Source organism: Psammomys obesus, unplaced genomic scaffold, assembly GCF_907164565.1.
Source record: "Psammomys obesus unplaced genomic scaffold, mPsaObe1.curated_primary_1811, whole genome shotgun sequence".
In the NCBI taxonomy this organism is placed as follows: Eukaryota; Metazoa; Chordata; class Mammalia; order Rodentia; family Muridae; genus Psammomys; species Psammomys obesus.
In genome coordinates this window covers 397286-415971 of record NW_026585587.1, presented here as the reverse complement: position 1 = coordinate 415971, position 18686 = coordinate 397286, and the positions used below count along the sequence as shown (strand labels likewise).

Sequence of the window (18686 nt, the reverse complement as noted above, 5' to 3'; positions counted from 1 at the left end):
CTATCTATCTATCTATCTATCTATCTATCTATCTATCTATCTATCTAGCTATCTAGCTATCTAGCTATCTAGCTATCTAGCTATCTAGCTATCTATCTAGCTATCTAGCTAGCTAGCTAGATAGCTAGCTAGCTAGCTCTCATCTGCATGATAGATGGACCAGAGACTCACTAACAGGCAAATGTGGCAATTACATAGTACATCACATGATCTTGTGAGGCTTGCTGCCCCCTATCCTACCTGTGTCAACATCCTTGGGACTGGGCTCTTCGTCAGGAAGCCTGGATGGTGGCCACGTGGATGGTTCTCTTCTGGGAAACTGCCCTTCGCTGTAATCCATCGAATGCGTGGGTTGACTAACAGCAGCCCAGGTGTAAAGCTGATCTTGCTACATTCAAAAAGGTGTTTAAATGGAAATGTTATCAATTCAATCATAAAAATAATCAGCTGCTACATTACAAAATGTAAATAGCAAAGCCATGTAAAAACACGTAAAACATTAAAATGGCATTTTACAGTGCTCAATATAGAGCCATTAAGATACCGATTCTCTCAAATTTCCCCAAACTTTTTTGTTATTATTTATAGTAAAACCTATATCTGTCAGATTGGAAGAAGAGATATTACATGGGTCTGGCAAGAATTATGAGACACTGCAGATGCTGAGTTACACAGCTTCCTGAAATTGCATGTTTAATCCATCAAAATGTGGTGTGTCTTTATCTTTGTTGGTTTGAGAAAGTCAGGCAGCCTTTCTCTCACTATCTACCAGGCACCATTGAACTCAAGCAATACTTCCTCTCAGTTTCACAATAAAAACCCATGGAACAGAGTAAAAGCTATACAGAGAGCTGTTGATAGCATTGAATGTCTACATCTAAAATTCAAAAAGACCTCAAGTGAACAACCTATAAATGCATTTCATGAAACTTTAACAACTAAACCAAACTCAGCCTAGAATTAGCAAGAAAAGGGTACTAAAGGTCAAGAAAATATGTGAATATGATATACGTGATTATGTGTAACAATACAGTTATATATACAGAATAAATAATTGTAAATCTAGAAGAGAATGTTTTCAATAGGTAAGATTGGGAAAGTTGGATGATCCTGAGTAGGTGATATAAATACAGGTTAAGGAGCTAGGTAAAAGCACTTACTTCTAAGCATAAGGACTTGAGATTGAACCCCAAAAGCTGATGTGGATCAACAAGATGAAAATGGTTCTTTAAAGACAAAACTGACAAACTAATAGCCAACTCAAAGAAAGAGAAAGAACAGAAATAAAATGTGATCTGAAATAGGAAACATAACCCACAGCTTGGATATTACCAAGAATCATTGGATGTTACTGACAATAGTATGCCAAGAAATTCTCTAGCTTAGAGGAAATGCAAATACCTGCCAGTACTGAACCATGAAGGAGTATAAAACTTTAATAACCAGGGATAGATACCAAGAATAAATACATTTTCCATCAAGGAAAAGCGCAGAACCTCATGACTTCACTGCTGAAATGCATCAAATGTTTAACCAACCAATAAATTCTCCATAATTCCTACCAAAATACAAAAACAAAACAAAACAAAAAACCAAAGAAGCAATATTTTTCTAGCTCATTTCACAAGTGGAACAATATCAAAAACAGACAAGGACATCATGGCTAAGAACACTACATATTGCAGGGTTAAGAAGAATGTGCACACAGAAATATAGCTCGTGGAGACTCATGGAGACTCACCCATACCACTCATGAAGCGTATGTACAAAATGGAAGGAAGGGACAGAGTGGCAATCAGTCACCTGAGGTTGTTGGTGACAAATGACACAGTGACATTGGGGATTTAGAAGTAAGGATTGCTTCTTCATTCAGGGACTGAATGGAGGATGAGTACTCTGGATCAGAAATGCGCTCACACAGTGTCTGGCTAAAACCTAGAGATTTCAAGTGGGTGGATCAGACCTAGCCAAAGAGGGATGATGACAGTGATGGTGATGATGATGATGATGATGATGATGATGATGATGATGATGATGATGGTTGTGGTGGTGATGATGATGGTGCTGCTGCTGCTGATAATGTTTGCATGTGCATCTGTGTGTCTCTGTGTCTATATGTATCTGTGTGTGCATGTGTATGCCCACGTGTGTACACATGCATGTGGAGATTAGAGGGCAATATCAGGTGACCTCCTATGTTGACCTCTACCTTATTTTCTGAGACAGAGCCTCACCCTGGAAGCTCACTGACTGGGCTAGATGGCTCTGGGAAAACATTGTCTGTCTAGGATTATAGGCACATACTGCCATACCTAGCTTTTCACATAGCGGCTGGGATCCAAATTCAGGATTGTGTAGCAGGCACACCTTCCTGGCTGAGGCCTATACAGAATAGTAATGAGTTCTGCATATCATGTTATCTTGATTCCCTGCATGGGTTTAATAAATAATGCCAAACACAGTAGGAATTCTATTCACTTACTAATTATTCTCATCCTACCTTCAAACAACCCTGATTTGAAGTTTGGGAGTTTTCTACTACAGTAATTTTAAAAGAAGTGAAAAGAAACCACCATAATTCAGCATATAGCCATACCAAAAGCAGAGTTCTCAAAGACATTTCTAAGGTGTCATTAACCTAATAACAGTTACCGCAAACATGAAGCACTTCCCACACACTATTTTATTCCACATACAATTTTAGTTCTCAGGAGGAAACCAAATACAAACAACTCTTTTCTGCCATATTCACTGGGGCATAGTATTGTATGTGTGCATTGCTTCAGAAAAACCTTAATTTTCACTGCAGAAAAAATATGCTTTACCTAATTAAATAAGGTATACTATTAGGTGTATATCTACTATTATATAAATTACTTTTATCACGCAAAGAAAAAATTTAAATGTCATTTTCAGGTTTCTACACATATAACTAAATAAAATTTAAATTTCTTTTATTATTATTTCATTTATGTGTGCATGTGTGAGTCTGTGTATGCGTATGCACACCTATGTGTTCAGGTCCTTGCAGAGGCCAGGAAGGGGTGCTGAATCCCTGGAGCTGGGATTATAGGCACTTGTGAGCCATCTGCAGTGAGAGCTAGGAAGCCAAGTACAGGACTTATGGTAAAACAATAAGCACACGTAAGGTCGGAGGCATCTCTCTTTCCCCAAGCCTAAATGAATTGGGTTTCTAGCTGGAATGGTAGTGCATCAATAGAATACTTTCCTGGCAAGCATAAGCCCCGCACTATATCCCCAGAACTGCAAAAAGAAAAGCAAATCTTGTGTATGTGCACCTTGTTTTCCTCATGTCTTTTCCTGTGTATTATTTAGGCAGTTAATGTATTTATCTATCAATCTAACATATCTCACTGTCTCTATATGATTCCCACTAATCAGCAGATGGATAAATTCCAAATTGCTACTCCAAAATTGTTGTATCTTTTCTTAGAGGCAAATCCTAAGAGATGATTCCTACTTTATAGGAGGCCTGCCCACCACAAAGTGATTTGCATCTCCTAACATCCTAGCTCTAGTCTTGCATCAGATAAACTAAAATCCCTACCATGAAGCGAAGTTGCTGTCTGTTTCAGAGACTAACACCAGCTTTACTGTCTCCCACATGGCTGTAGAAAAATAGCTGATGCAGCCTCACCTCCCTCCCTTACCCTTTTGAAATGCAGCATGAGCAACACAGGATGAACTAGAGAGAAACTGCTTTGCAGGTGCTCACAGCTTTGAACAAGTCATCATTTTTTAAATATCCTAAAATAAGTGTTTCCAAGTTTGGAAAAGTTTGAAGACAGGTTTGGATATGCCTCAATATTTCACTCTACATGAGTCTCATTTCAGCAACTTACACATTTTTTTAGGAGTCTAATTTTAGCCATTATTTAAAAGTTAGGGTATCTAATTGGGGTTAATCCATCAGTACTCAAATCAGCTTAGTGGTTTATTATGCTGTTGATCTTTTTAAGATATTTTATTTGCTTTTATTTGTATGTTTATGTGTGTGTTTGTGTGTGCATTTATGTCTGTGCATGTAAGTATAGTGTCTGCAGAGTTCAGAGGAAGGAGATTGATACCCTAGGGCTGGAGTTATAGCCAACCGATTTTCGTTCTGGTAACCAAACTCAGGTTGTCTGCAAGAATAGCAAGCACTTTTAACAACTGAGCAAGTCATCAGTCTTTCTAGGCACAGCTTTGAAGATATTTAAATGGACTAATTAATTATATACTGTTAGTCAAAATTATTAGGAATATGAAGTTCTGCCCACTGTGAAAATTTCTCTATACCAGTATCTTTCAGTATGGTCCCAGAAGGGGGTTGTAATGCTGCAGCTGTCCATTTCCAAGTAGTGCTTTCATAACATGCAGAACCATCAGTAAACCAGGCCCTAGTCTTCTTTTCCTCAGTCAACCAATTAATGAAACTGCCAGCAGATGGCATTGAAACAGGAGTAGAAATCATGGGCATTTGAGCAACTTCTTCATGTAACTTGCTGGTGCCTTTAGGACATGCTTGGTCCTGATTGCATGTATATCACTTCCATTTGATAATAGATTGCTGCTCTGCGCATTCTACTTTATGACTTTGTAGATTCAATAAAAACCCTGCTCATGATGGGAAGTTCAGACCACATGGTACCTTGGTGGCCCACTGTCAAATGTTCAGCTTCCACAAAAGCCAAATTGCAGGCCAAGAGCTGTCTTTCAATGGGAGGATAGTTTGCAGATGATGGTAGAGCCTTGCTCCAAAATCCAAAAGGCCTTTTCTGTGATTCACCTAGACAGACCTGCCAAAGGCTTCAAACAGCATCCCTATCTGCTACTGACACTTCAAGTGCTGGTTAATATGGTCCAAGTGTTAGAGCAGGTTGGACCTATTGAAGAGCCTTCTCTTGTTCCAGGCCCCACACAAAGATCCAACTTTCTGAGTCACTTATTATATGGACCATAGTAACAAAGCCAAGTGGAAAATATACTTCTCCAAAATCTAAACGGGCTCACTAAACATTGTACTTCTTTTAAAGTGATAGGAGGGGCCAGGTGTAAGAACTTATCCTTCACCTTAGAAGAAAGATGTCTGCATGCTCCACAATATTGGACTCCTAAGAACTTCACTAAGGTAGAAGCTCCTGGAACCTTGGTTGTATTTATTTCCCATCCTTTGATGTGTTATGAGTTACCCATGAGTTCAAAGTGGTTGCTATTTCCTGCTTACTTGATCCAATCAGCATAATGTCATCAATATAGTGCACCAGTGTGATACTTTGTGGAAGAGACAGATGATCAAGAACCCTTCTAAGTTATGACACAGGGCTGGAGAGTTATTATACCAGCTGGGTAAAACTGTAAAGGTCTACTGCTGGCCTTGCCCACTGAAAGCAAACTGCTTCTGGTGGTCCTTATGGACAGGTATAGAGACAGGTGGTCCTTATGGACATTTTCAAGATCAATAGTTGCTTACTATGTACCAGGAGATGTGTTAATTTGTTGAAGTAAGGACACTACATTTGGTACAGCAGCTGCAATTGGAGTTTCCATCTTGCTGAGTTTGTGATAGTCAACTGTCATTCTCTAAGATCTACTCCTCTTCTGCACTGGCCAGTTAAGACAGTTAAAAGGAGATGTGGTGGGAACCACCACTCCTGCATATTTCAAGGCCTGATGACAGCACTAATTTCTGCAGTTCTGCCAGGGATATGACACTATTTTTGATTCACTGTTTTCTTTGGCAGAGGCAACTCTAAAAGGCTTCTATTTAGTCTTTTCAACCCTAATAGACCTCTTCGTGGAAGTCAGGGAGCCAATGTGTGAATTCTGCCAACTTCTAAGTTTGTCTATTCCAAGTTTAGATTATGGAAACTGGGGAAATAACGGCAGTATGAGTTCGGGGACTCACTGGGCCTACTGTGATCAGACTTCAGCCAAAACTCCATTAATCACCTGGCCTCTGTAAGCTCCTATTTTAACTGGAGGGCCACAGGGATCTCCAGGAATCAGTGTCAGTGCAGAACCAGTATTCCAATAGATCCCAGATAGACTGTTTTCTTCCCCACAGGATATAGTTACCTTTATAAAAGGACATAGGCCCCCCTGGGGAAAGAATTGGAAAAAGACTAACTGTAAAATATTTAGGTGTCTTATCAAAGTCCCCCGTCAGGGAAACCTAACCACCCTTCATTCCAGGGGTTCTGGATCTGCAACCTGGCTCAAGTCTGACTCAGTGGCCAAGACTGCCTTTTGCCATGACCCATTGTAGTCTTGCTTTCATTTGTTTGAGAAATGTTCTGCTTCTACAGGTCAAACAAAACTCCTTATCTCTTTCATGCCTACAAACACCATGGTTAATTAGCCAGTACCAAAGAACCATAGGTGTCACACTACTATTAAAATTCATCTTGCCTATGAGAACCATTAAAGGGTTAGGTCATTATGAACAATGCTTTGTCTATGTTGCCCATTATGATAACTATAATCACCTTGCCTTTGGTGATTCAATGCTGACACCTGGCCCTTGCTATTTTGGGGCCTAGTCAAACCCATTTCATTGCATCCATCTAATTGAGCAGCAGTATCTCCAACCCTAAGATCTGGCAGAAGGAAAAGGGTGACAACAAAACTCTTTAAATGTGCTATCCCTCTCACCATTTTGCACCATATAGAATTAGTGAAGGGCATGTCTTCTGGGCCTTCCCATTGTTGAGAATTAGGTTTTATACACATATCCTCTCTAGCACAGCGTTTTCCTAAGCCTTAAAATACCTTCATTGACAGTAAGCCAAAGGATATCAGGCATCTCCAATTCCTTTTTCAGTAGGCTATCTTTTGATAAACTACTCAGCCAACCATTAAAACAAACATTTGACACCTTTTTTTTTTTAACTGTGCGAGCTTCCATATTATACCTAGAATCTCTACTCAGCCTGATCCAGTTTTATATTCCTTTATACCTCACCCTTAAAATCCATTCCTACACATACTCGACAAACTTCTGCTTGAATACATTAGCAAACCCATTAAGCTCTTTAGTAGTATAGCACACCTCCTCATGGACCACAATTTCTATCTCCCTTCTAGGAGCCTGCTTTGCCTTGAGTCTGGCTAAAGGTCTAGAGGCAACTATTGGTGGGCCTTGAGGCATTGTTTTGCTTAGTATTTTCTTTGGAAAAAGTCACTCCTGGTTTAGCAGACAATGAAGGATTAATTTCTCAGTGAAAGGCTAAAAGGGCAATATTTCAAGGGGTGGGGCTGAGGGTACCACTTCCTCGGGTGAGATAAATCCTGTGTAATCCTGTGTAAGCTGAGCTCTCTCTCTCAGCTTCAGTACGGTCCTCCTATACATCCCATCCCACCTTACAGGATCACATTCTTTGCCAATTAGTGCTCCCACTAAGTGCTGACACCTTCTGAGGATGAGAATGGGATTTTCACTGTAAATACGCTCTGTAAATACTCCTGGGGCCAGAGAGATGGCTCAGCTTCCAGAAGACATGGGTTTGGTTCCCAGCACCGATACTGAGTGACCCATAACCACCTGTAACTCCAGCTCTGGGGGATACAATACTCTAGTCTCTACAGGCACCACACATGGTATACACACAGAGACAGAGAGACACTGGCAAGTACACATACACATAAGCATAAGTACTTTTTTTTTTTTAAATCTCAAAATTTTGCTTTTCTCTCCCAAACAAACTGTTGTAATGATGAAGAGTCAGGTTCAACATTACGAATTCCAGGGAAACACATGTCTGGACATCTCAGTAATACAGTTTCTAGATTAAGTGAATTAAGGTGGGGAAGACACTCCCTGAATGTAGACAGCATCACTCCATGGGAGAGAACTGAATCGCTGAATAAAAAGGTAAAAGCAACTCTAGCACCAGTGTTCACCACTTTCTGCTTCCCACCTGAGGACTGTGTGATCAGCTTCTTTACAACCTCTGCCTCCATGACGAGTTGTTTTCCCAAACCCTGATCCAAAACTCTTCCTTAGTTGCCTTTGTCTGACATTTTATCACAGTAACCAGAAAAGTAACTGACACTCCTAGAACCTTCTCTTGACCTGCAAGCGCAGAAGCAAAGGTTCATCCTTCTATAGTAGTCCATGCTTGTTCCACATCACAGTCACAGCACACAGCACTTCATAGCATCTGCTGTTATTCCACTTTGGTAACCCACTCTCTCCTCCCACACACCAGAATATAAGCTGTCCCCAGACCTGGACTGTCTGAAACGGATAGGCCGTGTGGAGATGTCCATCCAGCATAGCTTCTTTTACTCGTTAGCTTGATCATGATTAACAGAAAGTGTGTGAATCTCAACCAAGAAGCATTTGGGTTAAAATGATGTTTCTGTGTTCTTCTAGAAACCTAGGATTTAAAAATCATACCTTCCATGCATATTAAAAACAGCAATAAACACAGTTAGCTTTAGGAGAATGTTTTGTGACTGGAGTGGGATAAAATGATATCATACACAAACTTTGCCCACAAGAAATCCTGGACATGCGTATATGAAAACAGGAAAAAATGATGAAGATGACTCAAGGCCCTGAGTGCGGGGCACTGAACCAGTACCTTCAGAATCACACTAAGAAAAACCATGAACTTCCCATCAAACTGATGAGGAGGAACACAGAGCCTTAGACAAAAGCTGAGCTGCCCACTTTTTAAATAGTCAGCATACCCCATGGCAAGTTGGGTATGAGCTGGGCATCATGACTCAAGTGTGTTAAGGTAAGAGGGATTTAGCCCAGTGTAATAGAGATTCCCATGCAAAAAGAAAATGTCTTTGTCCCTGGCTAGATAGAGAATAAACACATCTATGATAAAAAAAGATCTGAGGGGGGGCTAAATAGTTTTTATAGTCTATCTTTCGTCACTGGTTATTTTAAATTCTGTTATGAGATGCTGTATCCTCTCTTCCATCAATCCATCACCTTTTGTACCTGAAGAATTAGTGTGTTTACCAGGTACCCCAGTCGTCCCAACAGGAAGCTGGACTCCAAAACTTGGGAGAAAGAAACATTCTTCTACCCCATGTATCAAAGCACAGACTTTTTTGTTCACTGTGAACAAACACCTGACAAGCACTTTAAGAGGGAAAAGGCTTATGTGGGCTCATGGTTCAGAGGCGGCATTCCATCATGATGGCTCAGGCACAGAGCCAGCGTGGATGCTATCTGTGGTACAGGAGTGTGAGTTTGCCTGCTCATGTCTGGACTATGAGGAAACAAAGCTTGAGGCAGAGGAGAGGCCAGTCTATACTCTTCAAGCCCCAGGTGCACAGCCCTACACGTGTCAGCTGGAGCCCAGGTCCAGAAGATTCTACAGCTTCTCAAGACAGCACCCCCAGGAAGAACAAGTGTTCAAACACAGGAGTCTGTGGGGACACTCCACATTCAAGCCATTAACGGTGTTTTGTTGCTTTGTTTTTCCCAAGTGAAGCCATAACAGCACCTCTCCACCCCAGTCCCATCAGCACCCAGAGTTCTGAGGCAACTTGGGCAACATGGGCAACATGACTCGTATCATGAACATTGCGCCATCCTACCAGAGCCTCGACAGTAAGACCAGGCTCTGCTTCTAAACTCTCGCCGGCACACAAAGGAGAACAGCACACAGAGAAACGGGAATGATGAACTGATGAGCAGTTTCAGCCAAAACTAAGGGGAGAAATTCTCAAATCTCTGTCTCCATCTTCCTCATAATGATGTAACAAGTTGTAGAAAGGAAGAAGCAAAAGCCAGGAAATAAGCATGGGGAAACAGAACCTTCCTTCGGTTTTCAGGCTGCAGAAACAATGACTACCAAGGAACTATAATTTCCCTCTGAGTCTCATGCTGAAAGAAGGGAAACATTGACTCTCAGGTGCTATGGGTGGGTGGCGGGGGAGTTGCCTCCCAGGAAGAAATTTCACAGAATTTTGACTTGTTAGACCACCTTATAGGAGCATCAGGCTGAGTCAATGAGGGTCAGTAGTGGGCAGGACCACACCTAGACTATGATGCTGCTTAGTCATGCAAATGTAATGCCGTCTATTTGAACCTAAGCCTCATTTTAATACCCCAAAGATGAAGACAGAGTGAGGAGTCACTAGTCCTGGTTAGTGTTTCTTCTCCCAATGTGGCTACATTTAATAAATTCCTATTCAGGACAAGTGACAATGGCTGAACCTGCTGTATTAGTGATGTCAAGGTCTGGGCTTATACCCTAAAAGCTCCAGTTAACAGAGACAGTCTTTCTGTCCTCAACATTCTTGCAAAAGCAATGAATATATGAAATCCTGTAACAAACAATTTTTTTTTAATTTATTTACTTTTTTATTAATCACAGTTTATTCACTTTGTATCTCAGTTATAATCCCTTCCTTTGTCCTCTCCCAATTCCACCTTTCCTCCCTCATCTCCTCCCATGCCCCTTCCCAAGATAATTACCCTTTTTTAAATCAAATCACAAAGGCTATTTTTAAACTATGTACAGTAAAAATAATTAGGAAACAATCATAAAAGCAACAGGCAAGACGTACATACATAATGCCTAGACCATGATGTTACATAGTTTTATGAATAAAGAGTATAAATAGAATTACATAAATTAACTATTATAATGAATTATATTATAGGATTATTGCTATGTTTAGACTGTGCAGTCATGTATCAGTGTTGACGTTATACTTTTATAGAATGCTTATATCAGTGTTTTGAACATTCATAGAATAATATGCCAGGATAATGTATAAATGTGTTATGGGGGGATACAAAGTGAATTAAGTGTAATTAATAAAGTAAAATAAATTATGTTACTAAACATAATTTACCTCTATAGATGACATCAATGGCAAAGTAACACTGCATGAAGATCCACATAGAACCCTCACGTCTGTGCATGTGTCTCTAAGGATTCTCAACTGATGTGTAAACGAGAATGACACATTTTATTTTTCTATGTTTGTTCATTTTTTTCTTCTTTTTGATGTGGTTGAAGCTGAACATTTATAGTTATAAAGATAGCATGACAAATGTGTGAAAATGAATCTCTGAGGAAAGCTCCTAACTATTCAAATGAAGTTTCTAGGACTTGAAAGTAATAAGAACAGCAATGAATAGTCATTCTTGGGCTCTCAATTGGAAATAATTAATCTAGAACATCAGATTTCTTTTATGTGCTTTTTCACAAACAGCTACATCTATAACCACTGAAATGTGTACGATTAGATGCAATGAATAATTTTTTACAGTAGTAAAACATTGAATGAAAAGAAATAGTGTTCATTAGCAAAACATTTAATTAACATTGTTTTAAGTAAATGAGTGAAGATGATATAGGAACAAACAATTTTCTTAAGCAAAGGAAATGCTATAGGAAACTGCATTCACGATTTTCTAAGACTTGTGCCCTCCAAATGCAGTCTTCACACTCCAGCTGACATTTCTCAAAGGTGTGAGCTGAAGATGAGGTTTAAGAATTTGTTCAAGATAACATGTAGGAAACAGAAGTAGTGCATACATTAATGCTAACTGTTGGACCTCTTTATAAGAAAGGAAAAACACTAAAATTAAAACTTCGCATTAAAGCTTGTCAGTGACTATTTATAGCACAGGAAGCAAGCTGAAACTGAGATTAAGAACTGTGAGAACTGCTACTTATAGAACAGGCTCCAGAGTGGGTACTAGGATCAGGAGTAATCTCAGTAGTTGGGAGAAACCTAGCACCGTATGACTAGTTATCATCATAGGGTAAAAACAAGATAATCCCTCACATGCAAGTATTTCACTTATAGAGCTCAAATATAACTTGATAGAATAAATCTATCTAACAGTGTCCCAGGGTGGTGGACAGCTAATTGGATCATGTTTTGTTTGTTTGTTTGTTTTGACCTTATCCTGTTCTGAGGCAAGCTCCTCTTAGAACTTGTCCCTTGGCCTTCGGACAGACTTCTGAAACCCTAACATATTGGTATGTGCAGCCTGTAGCAATTATCCTGAAAGACTCTCAAAGACTACTGCAAATCAGGCATTGCAGAGTTTAACAGCCTGAGACCCAGTCACCTCTCTGCTAATCATTACAACCAGTCTCCTTCCCCCCAAAAGAAACTCAGCCACACCTCCCACAGGTGCCGTAAGGCCCAGATAATGGTAAAGCACGGAGCAATGTAAGAGCTCCAGGAGGGTTTTTTACAGTCACTAAAAGAGTCATCCATGATGGGTTAACTTTTACTAGTGAGGTTATAGTGCTTAGCAAAGGAGTTTAAAAACAGTGTCAATTCTGGAGCCAGAATGCCGAAGAACACATTACAGCATTCAGAAAGTTGAGGTAGGGAATCGAGGGACTGAGTTTTAGTTCAGCCCAGGCTGCAATAGCAAGACTCAAGCAAAAAAACAAACATCCTGTTGTGGGACTCCACACTCTTTTGATGTACTTTACTTTGAAATTATGATTAAATGCCAATGTAACCCTTGTTAAAACCTGACCCAATGGGGCTGTAAACAAGATGTGCCTCTCTTAGGCATTTTGCTTGGCCTTTTCTTTATAAAACTGCCCATCTTAGTTCCAGCTGACTTGATACAGGATGGGTGAGGGACTTATTGTGTATCAGTCAGGGATCTCTCTAGAATCATAGAAATTATGCAATGAATCTCTCTCTCTCTGTGTCTGTCATATATATGTATATATATGTATGTATGAGAGAAGTTAGTTGCTGGAATGATTTACAGGTTGCAGTCCAAGTAGTTAAACAATAGCTAGCTATGAATGGAAAGTCTAAGAACCTAGTATCTACTGAGTCCCACAAGACTGGATGTCTCAGCTAGTCTTCTGTATCTACTGGAATCCCGCAGAAGTAGGCTCTAACGCTAGCAGTGGATGTGTTTAGCAAGGAAAGGGTAAGCTGGCAAAGATCAAAGTCTTCCTTTCTCCATGTCCTTCTACAGGCTTACAACAGAAGGTATGGCCCAGATTAAAGGTGTGTCTTCTCTCTTCAAGATCTAGATTAAATGCTCCTGTCCTCCTGCTTCAAGATGCAAATCACAGGTGTGCTCTCCATTTCTTGTCTGTGCTTCATTCCAGATACAGTCACGTTGACAACCAAGAATAGCCATCACGTACGGCTGCTCATTTTATTCCTGAGTATGGAAGAAATGAGCCAGCGCCTATCTATACTGTTGTTGAGTACATTTAACGGATGGTTAGCCTCAAAGTTTGCCTTGTAGCCTACTCTATGTGTGAGAATCAGTGACCTTTGTATTGAGCATTGCTATCGCCTGCTGTACAGCTGTGTGGTTCCTCAGAAAAGAAAAGTACTGCAGTACAGGTCAATCCTTTAGCAAATTCAACTTGATTAAAAACTTGTCTCATTTGAAAGGAAGGCGTGTTAGTTTAACTTACCAAGAAGCACTGGTGGAGAAACCCCTTTGAAGAAGGGGCTCTTTTTCAACATCATTTATACACATTCAAATTAATTCCCTAGTGTTGCTGTAACCTTTAACAAATATCCTTGTTTTGTTCTGTAAATGGTAATGAAAACAACAAATGTTATTATCTTGGGAAATAGTTAAAGCTTCATTTCTCTCCAATTTTACAAAGTTGTTCAAGTATTTTATTTTAAAAAATGAAAGTTGTAATTTTCTAGTAAATTTCACAGTGGAGAAAATTTAAAATGTCTCCCAACAGCTTTGTAAATTAGACATGAACAACACTGAGAATTTCCTTGCAGAATTTGAAATGACCAGCAGAGGGCAAAGCTACTCCCTGTGCACGAAATGTGGAAATGTCCAAAATGAAGCCCAGCTCTATTTTTGACTGAAATTTAGCACCTCGGTTGCCACATCGGAGAGTTTAGAGATCAGCCAAAGAAACAACTTTCAATTTAATACTGTTTCCAGCACAAACTGCAGATATAAGAATGAGCAATGCAAAAATATGCACAAAATAAAGAAAAGGAATAATGTAATATTAATAGCCTCATTCTCATTTTATGCATGCTGATAGATACAACTAAATCACTTCAACTCAAGTCATAATTTGTATGCATGATGCAAGACTTAAAAATATGTGAAATGTATAATTACATATATATGTATTTATTCATTATGTAAAATTCTTAATCTAGAAATATATTCTATAGACATGGTTATCACAAAGGCCTTTAATTTTTTTAGGAATGTTTGAATGTTTGATACCATTTGTAATATTCCCAAACTTTATTACTTATGATGCTTTGTATTTCAAAAGTACATTTCAAAGAGGTGTAGCAACACAGATAAAAGAAAAAAAAAATTAGGAAAAGTCCAGGATTAAGTCCCGAGAGCACAGTATATACTGAACAGAAATAAACATGGTCTTTTTTTTTTTTTTAAGAGATAGGGTTTTTTTCCTCAGTTACATTTCCAAGTTTGAATACCTGTATTTTATATTTCAAGTTGTTGTTTTTGAAATATGAAAGAGTCATGGAGTTTAGCTCAGTCAGGAGAGCTTGACTAGTGTGCACAAAGCCCTGGATCTGATCCCTAGTAATACAGAAGGCAGGCCTACTGGCTCACACCTGCAAGCTCAGCACTTGAGGCAGAAGGAGGAGGATCAGGAGTTCAAGATCATCCTTAACCACATAGCAAGTTCCAGGGTAGCCTGGACTCTATGAGACCCCGTCTCAAAAAAATAAAAATAAACAAAATAATCAATAAGAAATAACGGGGGAGGGGGAGAAGAGAAAAGAAAAATGAAAGAGTTTAATAGAAAGTTTTTATAACTAATAAAAGGTGGTATTGATTCCATTGAAGATTTGATGATCCCAGAGCTCAGTTTCTTTTTCTCTCCCTCCCTCTGCTCCGCCTCTCCCCTTTCTCCCCTCTTTCACCCCACTCTCTACGCTGAGAAGTTTCTCAATTATACACAAGAAGCTAACCAAAATTAACGAAGCAGAAATGTTTCATCATTAGACTTAATCCTAGCGCAGCATCTCATCATTTGAACATAACCCTTGAGAATTCAAAGGGAGGCCTCCTCTGAGTTAAAAGGAAAAGGGTCAAGAACAGCTTCTATGTCTAAATAATAACTCCTCTCTATGGGACATGTTTTATCCTACGGTGCAGTTTTCCCAGACCTGGGTGATCAAAGAGCCCCCTTAGCCACCCTCAAAGATGTTCTATGCTTTGTTTGTTGTTGTTGCTTTTTTTCCCTAAAGGGGAGCCCAGTAATCAGCATTTTAGAAAGCTCCCAGGGGCACAGAAACTAGGAAGAGGAGGCTACAGGCCTGGCAAGAGGCAGCAAGGGAATCATTGAGGGCCAGAAACAAAGCTTTGGTAATCCTACAGTTAAAACATGCCCACCACAGCAGACAAGGCCTTTTACTATTTGTTTCAAAATCAATCGCTTGGAGTTCTGGATGAATGTCAGTAGCAGAGCACTTGACAAAACCAGCACAAAGTCCAGGTTTTCCCTCACAATGGCACAGAGAGAAGGGGGGTGGGGGAGATATTCATTTAGAGAGATGAAGGGATTGAAGAGAACAAGAGTAGCGGCATAGAAACTAATGAGAGACTTTTGTGTAGGCTCTGGCCCAAGACAAAGGTGACTCAGACCAAGAGGATGGGCAGCGAAGGGAAGAGAAGCCAACAGTGTGGTTGTGGGGAGTGAAATGTGGAGGACAACAGCTTCGAGAGCTGAAATTAGATGTCTGCCGTTTCCAAAACTGTGCGACTCTGGACAAGCCATTCATCCATTCTAAGCTTCAGTCTCCACACCAAAAGATGAAATTAGGTTAAAATCAAATTGCTATCAACTAATCAAAGCACAGCCAAAAAAAAAAAAAAAAAAAAAAAAAAATGCATCCTCTGTAAGTGCTGAGGTTCATGACATAAAAAATAAGAAACGAAAATCCCTGTTTTCTACCCTTTTTCATCTTTGCCACCTGCACCAAACACACTCAGATTCATCCATCTTCATTCACCAACCATATTCTCACCTTCCACCTCACCAAGTACGTACCACCCACCACCAGCACTTCACAGCTCATCTCCAAACGGTCTTAAAAAAAATGATAATTTCAAGGGCATACCCTCTAGAAGCCGTCAAAAAAACAAAACAAAACAAAACAAAAAAAACAGCACTATAGACATATCAGATGGATATCCAGCAACTCAGAAGTACATACATAAATTTCTCAAAACAGCTTAAATTAAGACTGGCCTTTTAAATTACTAAATAACAAATAAAACATTCTGTTCCCCAGTATATGCTTTATTTTATTTTTTTAATTAATTACACTTTATTCACTTTGCATCCCCCCATAAGTCCCTCCTTCCTCCCTGCCTATTCTACCCTCCCTTCCCCTTCTTCACGCATGCCCCTCCCCGAGTCCACTGATAGGGGAGGTCCTCCTCTCCTTCCTTCTGATGAGTCTATCAGATCTCATCAGAAGTGGCTGCATTGTCATCTTCTGTGGCCTGGTAAGGCTGCTCCCCCCTCAGGGGAGGTGACCAAAGAGCAGGCCAATCAGATTTTGTCAGAGGCAGTCCCTCTTCCCATTGTGGAGATAACCTAGAACCCCTGCACAGTATATGCTTTTAAAAATTACTTTGGCCTAGGGACACATGTCAGTGATAGAGAGCACGCCAGCATACACAGAGGCCTGGGTTTGACCCCCCAATACTAGGCAATTCTTACATGGGGACAAGAATGACTCCTCAAATACCCACAGGGTCTGGGTCAGAGCCTCTTCTCCTCCCACTCCCACCCACCCTTCGACAGTGATAAGGATTGTACCAAAGGCTGTAGACACACTCAATAAGTGCTCTACCGCTGAGCTACAGCCCAGTCTAAAAGCACATCTTTCAATAGCAACATAAACCACACCTGTCCTAGTTATAAAGTTTGCGACTCACGAGAGACGAATATATAAAAATATTTTGCTTTTTAAAGTTTGAAACTCGGGATTTCTGTTTCAGTACATAGTGTGGCTGCTGCTACAGTGAATCTGAAAATTACTTGTATTTAAGTGGTCCCCTCTGTTAGCCAGGTGGGACTTCCAGTAGAGTGATGGGGACACCAACCCACCCACAAAACCTTCCACCCAGACTTTGTCATGCTTACAAAATGTGCACAGACAATGATGGAGCAGAGATGGAGGGAATGTCCAACTTGAGACCCACTCCAAGGAGGAGAGCCAACGCCTGACAGTACTAATTATACTCTGCTATGCTTGCAGACAGGAGCCTAGCATAAGTGTCTTCTGAGAGCTTCATCTGGCAGCTGACAGAAACAGATGTAGAGACCCACAGCCAAACAATAAGCAGAGCTCAGGAAGTCTTGTGGGAGAGCAGTGGGAAGGACTGAGGGAGCCAGAGGGGTCGAGGACACCACAAGAAGACCTACAGAGTCAACTAATCTGGGCCCATGAGGGCTCATAGAGACTGAAAGACCAACCAGAGACCATGCATGGGATGGACTTAGGCCCCCTACGCATACGTGGCAGATGTACAGCTTGGTCATCAAGTGGATCCCCTAACAGTTGTAGCAGGGGCTGTCTCTGACTCTGTTGCCTACCTTTGGATCTCTTTCCCCTAGCTGGGCTGCCTTCTCTGACATCAGTGAGAGAGGATGCCCTTAGCCCTGCTGGGACTTGATGTGCCAGGGTGGATTGGTACCAGTGGGAGGCCTTCCTATCACTGAGAGAAAGGGGAAGGAGGAGTGGGGGGAGAGGAATATAAGGGTGGGACTGGGAAGACAGGAGGAAGGTGGGACTGTGATCAGGATGTAAAGTAAATAAGTAAATTTTTAAAAATACTTATAAAAATAAAATAAAATAGAATACTAAAAAGAAATGGTTTCCTCCTCAGTATCCTGAGACCACGGGTCTCAGAACTTGCTCAGAAGTTTCTTTACCTGGTTATCTTCAGTATTATCATATATTTGCTAAAACATGAGGTAGTTTTCAGGTTCAGAATTGTTCAGTCCATTATAATCCCGACTCTGTGAATATCTGGTTGTGAATGGGCAACTTGTAAAATAAAGATTTTTCCTCTGCTCACAATGCTAGGTGAAGTCAGCAGAACCTCAAGGACAGCCCAATGGCTTTGCAAGAAGTATCAGAAAACAGTGGCCACAATGGACCCCAGTATTCCTAATCAAGGCTCCAATTCAAGCTGTTTCTGCCTCACTGACATAGACCCAGATTTCTCTGCATCAGCTGACCCCAAATCTAGCCCTTCAGTCCTGGATCAAAACTGCCCTCTTGGGCAGCTTTTCCAAGAAGAACCAGAGATAGTAGAATTGCAAAAGGACACAAAAACTGGCAGCAGAATGACCTTAAAGCTCTTGGCCTTATTTGGAGTTTGGCTTTGGTAAACCGAATTGCCAGGGCTGAGTATTCCAACACAACTTCAGAGGACTTCCACCAGAAGTCCTGTGGAGCGCCCTTCTTCAATATGCCGCATGGACAAGACGGTTTCTTGCCACAAGAGTAAGTATTTACGCAGAACTAAAGTTAAGCCTCAGAAACTTTACAAGTTCCTCATTTCATACTATATCTGCTTTCACAAACACAATTTAATGATGTCACTGAAGTATCATTTCATCATAGCAAAGTAGCAGCTGCCTTCCTTTCCATGGAGATTTCTCAGGGTACCGATGTAACCCCAACCTCCACTCATCTTAGGTTGTTGCTTATCTTTGAAGCTC

The 18686-nt window shown here is 40.5% G+C and overlaps 1 protein-coding gene across 1 annotated transcript in view; it reads right to left on the bottom strand.

Moving 5' to 3' along the window:
• Fmn2 (formin 2) overlaps nt 1–18686 on the bottom strand; it is a 302407-nt gene that overhangs the window by 235934 nt on the left and 47787 nt on the right. The window contains exon 3 of the mRNA XM_055608481.1: nt 241–388. Coding sequence (XP_055464456.1) covers nt 241–388 — 148 coding nt within the window. The remainder of the gene's footprint in view (nt 1–240; nt 389–18686) is intronic.